At 35.9% G+C, this 8,975-nt stretch overlaps 1 protein-coding gene across 1 annotated transcript; it reads left to right on the top strand.

The window, feature by feature from the left end:
• Positions 1-5,085: 5,085 nt before the first annotated feature.
• On the top strand, positions 5,086-5,967 carry LOC102577647 (phosphoglycerate kinase, chloroplastic; the record flags this gene model as incomplete). The annotated part of the gene is given in 2 exon segments (XM_015314552.1): positions 5,086-5,749; positions 5,843-5,967. Coding segments are annotated over 2 exon segments (623 nt in total), but the record flags the coding sequence as incomplete, so codon positions are not given.
• Between the last annotated feature and the right edge of the window lie 3,008 nt (positions 5,968-8,975).

The raw sequence follows: 8,975 nt of genomic DNA, 5'->3' as shown, positions 1-8,975 counted from the left end.
CCCATGGTTGAAAGGACTCCATGGATGAATACACATATACATTGATGCTAGAAGCTCAAAAAGAATGGAGGAATGGAGATTTGGATGAACCCTAGCTCTTCATCTTCCTTAGTCTTGAGAAGGTTTAGAGAATGAATTTCGTCAAGTTTAGGAAATTTAGGAGAATTAGTTGAAAATGGGTAAATTGGGGACTTAAAATTTTTATATGGGGCTTAGGGTAGAAGGCAAAACAACATAGTATTGGATTAAAATAATTAGAAAAAGACTCAAAAGGCCCATAAAAATAATTGTCGAACTCGACCTACGGTTTTGACATACGGACCATAGGATTCCTATGGTATGTACTGGTCAACAGTAGACCAAGTACTAGAACAATTAAATTTATCCAACTTTGAAGGAATCCTTCTACGGTCCGTAGGACTTCCTACGGTTTGTAGACACTAGCCGTAGAACTCAACTTTGACCTTTAAAATTTTACCAAGTCTGAGACTCACCTACAAGCCATATCTACGACTCGAACATAGGATGACGGACTGTCCTGGTGAGAGTACTGGACTTATTTTTGAAAATTTTATTTTCCGACTTTCTACGGTTGACATCTACGGCTCGTAGAAGCTTCTACGGTTCGTAGATGGGACCCGTAAAACCAGACATCAGTCCAAAATTTTCTTTTCTTTTTTTCCAAATTATTTTACATATTTATAGTTGAAGAAGTCTTTCATATAATAAATGGGTAGAATGAGGGGTAGTAATGTGGGTAGATGAATGTGATAGATGTTACATAAGTTACAAGACACTAATGGTCATATGAGTTACAAGAAAATAATGATCATGAGAGTTATAAGAACTAATGGTCATATAAGTTATAAGAACCAATAGTCATCTTTTACCACAATTTATACCCACTAATATATGCACTTAATATTTTATTTTAATAATAAAATGCATATACACCAACATTCCCCACTCATTTTAATATTAAAATAAGAGAGTTCACCAATTTAGTTTAAGGAAGACTACTATGCATAATGAAGGTATGCTCTGCATTGAACCTTCACTTAGTAAAATAGTAACATTTACTCCAGAGTCAGTAGTAGTCTCAGGCTTGAACTATCATTGTTTACACGCAATAATCAAAGTGTTGACATAAGCTTTAATAGCCAGCACATTACATCCTTGTGCTATCCCGATTTTCATGAGCGTTTTTTAGAACAAGCCCATTCTTATACAAAGCGGCCTACTTTCTCACTCACATAGGTGAAATCTATCAAGGGTTCTCCTATAATTTAACACCCCACTCATAAAGAATGCAGACTTTCATTAAGAGTTCAAAGACTCAGCCTCCACAAATCATTATAGGATAAATTCACTCACATCATAAAGATTGAATAAAATTAAATATATAGTGCATTTCACAACAAGTCATTATAGAATTTGTTCTTCTTTTTTAACATGATTATAGGATCTCTAGCCCTCATGTTGAGTTTCCTCATATATGACTCATAATTTATGAGCTTCCATATCATCCCCCTCGATGTACTTCAGACCCTTTATTTTGCTTAGGCCATAGTTGATGAATCTACAAGATTATCACAAATAATTTTAACACAATTAATATTGATGGTATACCAATAATCAATATGATCTCACAATATTGTGTTTTCTCCTCATGAGTCTGAATTTACCATTATAATAACGATTTTGTACTCTCCCAATAATATTGGTGCTATCATAATTAATCAAAATTAGAAAAATTAATTTCTTAAAATAAAGTGTTTGATTTAATAAAATTAATTCACTTTTTTACTAGTTGAAGATTAATTTTTTTTTTACTTCAACCGCCATAGTAGAATTAGCAAAAAATAATTTGCATTTCTCATTCCAACAAATAGCACCATATGTTTTTTATCTAGTTTGATTGTACTTGCCAAGTATTTTTACTGCAAACACAACATCAAGTCAAGTTGTCAGTCACACATCTCACATTTTTTTAATAGGCTAGCAAATTCCTTTTTTTTCTTTGTCACACAATTGAATCAAAAGGAGTTGCAAGACTCACACAATCAATAAGATTGTATTTCATTTTTTTTTTCAACATTATGTGACTTGACAAGGAAAATTTCATAACATGTTTTATGATATTTTTTTCATTCCAAGAATGAAACTTATCTCACCCAAAACATTTCATGTTAAATAACTACTCAACATTCTTTTCATAATTTATTTATAATTCTCATGTTAGAGTCAAAAGTCATCGTATTATAGCCAAACAATAACAAGTGATTTATTCCAAAATAAATATATGTACTTATAGCACTCTTTTTAGAGCATTTCTCAAAGATGTAAAAATCACAATTTCATAATGATTTTTTCCTCATTTTATGTACCCCTATTATTTTAAGAATTTAATTATAATTTTTTTCATGAAAAGTAGTATCACTTTATTCATGAAAATATTAAGTAAAAGTTTTTTTTTCGTATACCTTTTTCTCTTCTTGAATTGAGCAAGTAGAAAATACTTTACCCATATATATTTTATTTTTCATCTCTTGAAGAGAGCGAGGTTGAGTGGAATGATGTTGAGTTCTTTTATCTTGATATCCGCACTTTTTCAAATCGTAACAAAAACATGAATCTCCTTAAAATTGTTGGTGTAATATACCACAAATACAATAAATTACAGTTGAAAATAAAATGAATAAAAAGTATTTGGGTTGAGGCGCAGATATTTCGCTCTCTTTAAGGAGATTCAAGTCCACTGCGGCATAATCTACACCGATCCAATAGTAATACTCTTGACTTGTCCCCTCCAGGATACAACAGTCCAACAACTTCGTACAACTCAAGTAACTCCGATTTAGTTGAAGAGTCCAAAGCTCCACAAAAGAAACCTTCCTTCAACATATAAATACTCTTTTTTGTATATAGTGAATATAGTTGAAGACTTAGAATATTTTCTTTGTTTCAACTCTCTTTCACTACTACCCACTACAATATTTTTTCACACATAACATCACATTTGTGTCAATGTTATAGGTTCCAGTTAGGAAAATTATTGATCATCTCTTCATTTATGGAGAAATTACTAGTTTTGTTAGGGATTACTATGCTAGGGTAATAATGCTCAGATTACTCGAACAACAATTCAACAAGTAGGTGATCATTAGCGATATAATTACCAAACGTATGAGGTCGAGATGAATACCATAGGGAGGGGTATAAGAAAAATTCAATTACAAAGTTAAACCGTGAGTTAATCTCTTGTAGCAAAATAGTAACCAACGAGTAACATAATTTAAATCAACACTGTTCAAGTTATCAATTTAAGATGAGTTAGAAACCAATTTCTTATCAAGACAATAATAAGTTAACACGAGCGACAAGCAAAAAGGTAATCTACGAGTGTGCGGAAGAGGATATTGATTTTCAATAAGAGTCAATGTGATTACTCAACAACATCAATCTCGCATGAATAGGCTAAATTAAGCTCAAGCACAAAAAATGCATTTCTTCAAGAGCTTTTTTCAGGCCTCTCATGTAGCACATGCAAAACAATCCAATACCTTAACATTGATTTCTATTTTCAAGCAAATTTAGCATTTAGCAATGAAACCCCAAATTTCTTTTTCCAAGCAAACTTAGAAATCATAGTTAATATGCAAGTATCAAACAAACTATCCACTTCATGCATTCTTGTCCAAGAAAAACATGAAGATATAGACTAGATTTAAGTTTGCAACCTCAAATCATATATTAAAACATGACAATTAGTTTGTATCCATGTAAATCAATGTAAAACTGAGTAATACACAAAAACCAACTATTTTAATCGACACCAAACTTTATTTACACACCCCTAGAATCTGGAATTTAGCTACTCATAATGAAATTAACAGAAATTAAACCAGAAACGTTATTTGTCATCTGGATATGAAAGCTTAAAGTTCAAAATTAAGAAACCCAAATCAAAACCCTCAAAGTTGAATTACAAACTTGCTTTACACTCAAAAACTCAAGATATTCTTCTCAATGATAATTTCAGAGCATGGAAGGTGAGTTTTCTCTCTCTTCTCAGCTATTTATAGCTTCTAAAAATTAGCAGAAAATTTCATTCTCAAACCCTTCTAGTGATGTTAGTCGGGCTCGCCGACACATTCAGTGAGTCACTGACTACTCTTCTTCTCGTTGTTCTTGCCTTGCTTTAAGATTCAGGTATTTGAACCATAAATGGTGAGCTTGATAGGCATCACCATTCTTGATCGGCGAGTCACCGAATACCACCTTTTCTCGCCAAGTTGTTCTTGTGTTTCAGACAAACTTTCTAGAACTTACGGCGATATCATCATCATCATCTTACCGACTTGATTGGCGAATCTTTGTACCAGTCAGCATCTCGTCGACTTGCTTTGAGCTCTTTAGCTTGGAATTCTGTCATTTTCAACGAGCTCAGGCTCATTTGGTGAGTCGTCGAGTTTATTAGTGAGCTTCAGGTTCGCACTTTCTTTATTTTCTATGTTTTTGGCTTTTTTGCATGTATTTGTCTTCGCCTTGTCCTTAAGTCTTCAACATAAAATGACATTGAAGATACTATTTGTTGAACTAAAAAACCTCAAAGGAGTCTGTTATGAGTTAGTTAATTATGATAGTTAGTTTACTAGTCTAATCAGTTAGTTAGTCTGTTCAGTTAATTAGTTAGAATAAGTTTGTTACTGATTCCTTTCTATCAACATGTCAACTCACTAGTTAGTTAGAGTTTGTTTTTCTCATTCTGTATAAATGTGTGTTCTCATCATAATGGAAATCAGTTAATTGATTCCTCCCAATTATGTGTCTTCCTCTCTGCTCTCTTTGTTAATTGCATCCATGGATGACTAGCCATGGTCATGAGGTATTCTTCACAGAAAAGATACAAGATAAAAAGTTTCAATCATATGTGCAAATAAAACTTGAATTTCATCTCATTATTTCATATCGTATAATCAAACAGGCTCTTAGCATTACCCTAGTTAATATTCAATCCGATCCATACTTGTTTAAAAAAAAACACTTGAGTAAAATAGCGAGTTGAATTTTGTGGTGGGGGGGAGGAAAAAATGAAGATATGTTTGGGGCTTGGAAATTAAACCTCAACCCCAAACTCAACGATAAGAAAAATCCTTTTGACGCCTACTTCCAACCTCTAGTATAATATAATACATATCTCTCTTCGCCACTCTCTGTCTGCGGCCACAAACACAAAAGAGAAAGAGATATGGCATCAGCTACTGCTTCCCACACTTTCTGCGGCATTCCCACCACATCATCATCCTCTACCACCAACAGGTCTACCACCCATTCCTCTGCTCGCTTCCTCCTCAAAACTCCTCTCCGCCGCCTCGGTTTCGCCGGCGCTGTCGCTGATCCTCTCTTCACCAACCACGTCGCAACCAAGCTCCGATCTCTCAAGGCCTCCTCCAATCCTGTTAGGGCCGTTGTCTCCATGGCCAAGAAGAGCGTTGGAGACCTTAGCTCTTCCGATTTGAAGGGCAAGAAAGTCTTCGTCAGGGCTGATTTGAATGTCCCACTTGATGATGCACAGAACATTACTGATGACACTAGGATTAGAGCTGCCATCCCTACCATCAAACACTTGATTGCCAATGGGGCTAAAGTTATTCTCTCCACTCACTTGGGAAGGCCAAAGGGAGTCACTCCTAAATACAGCTTAGCACCGCTTGTCCCCAGGCTATCTGAACTACTTGGAATCCAGGTACATCCTCTTGCTTTTGATATACAAGAAGATAAAAAGAAATAGTTTGTGATGATCTAATTGACTCCATGTATGCTTTTAATTTACTAACAGGTTGTAAAGGCTGATGATTGCATTGGTCCAGAAGTTGAGAAGTTGGTTGATTCACTTCCAGAGGGCGGTGTTCTTCTTCTTGAGAATGTAAGATTCTACAAGGAGGAAGAGAAGAATGAACCTGAGTTTAATTATCCAAATTTTAACAATCAGAATGGATACAGAGACAGAAGCAACAATCAGAATTCCAGGTTCAACAGGGGTAAGAGTCTTATGGCTGATGTTCAAAGTGGTTGTTGTTCAGGGGAAGAGGTGCACAGGGGAAATCATAATGACACCGGTCCCCAATTGACAAGAGAACAATATACACAATTTGTGGAGCTATTACAACAGTTTCAGACTGAGAAAGACAATGCCAATCAGATGGACTTTGCTGGTGGTAATGCAAATTTCGCAGGTATGATAGCATGTACTTCTTCAATTGATTTTGGCAAGTTATCTTGCAGATGTTCTCACAACAAGAATGACTCTTGGATCCTTGACTCAGGAGCCTCCAATCATATGACTTTTGACATAACATTCCTAACAAACATTACTTATCTCCCTTGCCCTTTATTGATTACTTTACCAAATGGTTACAAGGTGAAAGTTGTGCAAATTGGTAATGTGGTACTTGCATCAAACATTGTTTTACAAGAAGTGTTGTATGTGCCTTCTTTTAAGTACAATCTTGTTTCCATTAATTGTCTTTCAAAATCCATACCTAAAAGCATTGTGCATTTTTCTGAATCCTCATGCATTCTGCAGGCCCCTTCAATGAAGAGGCCTCTGGTCATTGGTGAAGCAAAAGATGGACTATATTTTCTATGTTCTAAGTGTCCTGGTGCTTCATGTGCTGCTTCAACTACTTCCACTACTGGCTGCCTGTCAAGTCAAGATGTTTTCAATTCTAAGTTTGTTTCTGTCCCTAATTCTTCATGTAGACACAGTACATGTGATTCTAAGTCCAAGTTTGTTTCATTTCCTGCTTCTTCATGTACCTGTACTCAACACTGTGTTTTAGTCAATAAAAGTCCTAATATTTCTGCTTCTTTTCTGACTCATGCTTGCAATGATGTGAATGTGTTGTGGCATAATAGACTTGGACATGTACCTTTTGTGAAAATGAGAGAAATTAAGTCCATACCTGAGAATTTTTCTGCCAAACAACCTTTCCTTTGTAATATTTGCCCAATGGCAAGGCAAGAAAGACTACCTTTTCCTCACAGTACCCATACTTCTACCAGAATCTTTCAATTGCTACATATAGATCTCTGGGGTCCCTATCATATGGTGACACATGATAACTATAGGTACTTTATCACTCTTGTTGATGATTATAGCAGATGTACATGGACTCAATTGTTGACTTGTAAAAGTAACACCTTAGAAGTCATCAAAAATTTCTTGTCTATGATTCAAACTCAATTCAACACTTGTGTTCAAACCATAAGAACTGACAATGGGCTAGAATTTGTCAATACTGAAACCACAGCATTTCTTAAAAACAAGGGAATAATCCATGAGAAAACATGTCCCTACACACCACAACAAAATGGGGTGGTGGAAAGAAAACATAAGTACTTATTAGAGACTGCCAGGGCCCTCCTTTTTCAATCTAAATTGCCTCTCAAATACTGGGGTGAATGTGTGTTATGTGCCACATACATTATTAACAGGCTCCCCACTTCTCATATGAAAGGCAAATGTCCTTATGAACTATTATATAACACTAAGCCAGTTTACTCCCACATGAGAACATTTGGCTGCCTATGTTATCCTACTCTTCCAAAACCTCATAGGGACAAATTCCAAGCCAGGACCACACCACACATCTTCCTAGGTTATCCTTTTGGATCAAAAGGTTACAAAGTTCTGAGTCTAGCCACTAAAAAGATACACATCTCCAGGGATGTAGTTTTTAAAGAAAGCATTTTTCCTTTTAATGTTCTTCCTGATGTCTCTTCTTTTCCTTCTGTCTTGCATTCTGTGCCCTTCATAGATATTGTGCATCCTAACATTGAGTCACAACTTGTACAACATGTTGAAAACACTGTAATTGACGCAAGTGACACTTTACCTCACACTTCACCTAATCATGTAACTGATTCTCCTACCACCATTCATTCCTCTAATCCTGAACCTACAGTCTCGTGCAGACCCTCTAGACCACATAAATTACCCACATACCTTCATGATTATGTTCTTCCAAGACCTATGACTAAACCTTTACAAAATTCAAATATTTCCCTGAACTCTGTCTTCTCCAAACACCAACACATACCACCTGAAGTCTTGGCACTTGAGAGTCAATCACTTGTGAGAAATGTCAGTAATGATGATGAACCTTCTTCATATGGGGAGGCTGCTATGAACCCTGCCTGGCAACATGCCATGACACAGGAGTTTGAGGCATTACATACAAACCACACTTGGGATCTTGTTAATCTACCTAATGGCAAGAAGGCCATTGGCTATAGGTGGGTCTATAAAGTAAAACATAAGGCTGATGGGACCATCGAAAGATTCAAAGCAAGACTTGTAGTAAAGGGATACACCCAAGAAGCTGGAGTTGATTATACAGAAACATTTTCACCAGTGATCAAGATGACAACTGTGAGAGCTTTACTGGCCACAGCTGTGAAGAAGGGCTGGAATATATTTCAACTTGATGTAAATAATGCATTCCTTCATGGAGATTTACATGAAGAGGTATATATGGAGGTTCCCCAGGCTTAGTGGTAACACAAACCTGGGCTGGTATGCAAACTAAACAAGTCCCTATATGGTCTTAAACAAGCCAGCAGGCAGTGGTATGCCAAACTGGCTGAGGCTTTGTATTCAAAGGGGTATACTCACTCATTGAATGATTATTCCTTGTTCCACAAGAAGTCTGAAAATTCCAGCATTTTTGTTGCTGTCTATGTAGATGATGTAATTCTAACAGGCACCAGTGATTCTGAGATTGAAGAACTCAAAATCTTCCTCCATGACAAGTTTAAGATTAAGGACTTGGGAAGGCTACACTATTTTCTTGGGATGGAAGTACTCTACAAGGAGGATGGACTTATTATCTCTCAAAGGAAGTTTGTTCTTGACTTGTTAAAAGACTACAAAGTTGCAAGTATGAGCAGCTGCAACTCTCCACTTGACC

The sequence above is a fragment of the Solanum tuberosum genome, unplaced genomic scaffold (assembly GCF_000226075.1).
Source record: "Solanum tuberosum cultivar DM 1-3 516 R44 unplaced genomic scaffold, SolTub_3.0 scf00305, whole genome shotgun sequence".
Lineage (NCBI taxonomy): Eukaryota > Viridiplantae > Streptophyta > Magnoliopsida > Solanales > Solanaceae > Solanum > Solanum tuberosum.
This window is presented reverse-complemented; position numbering and strand designations above follow the sequence as displayed.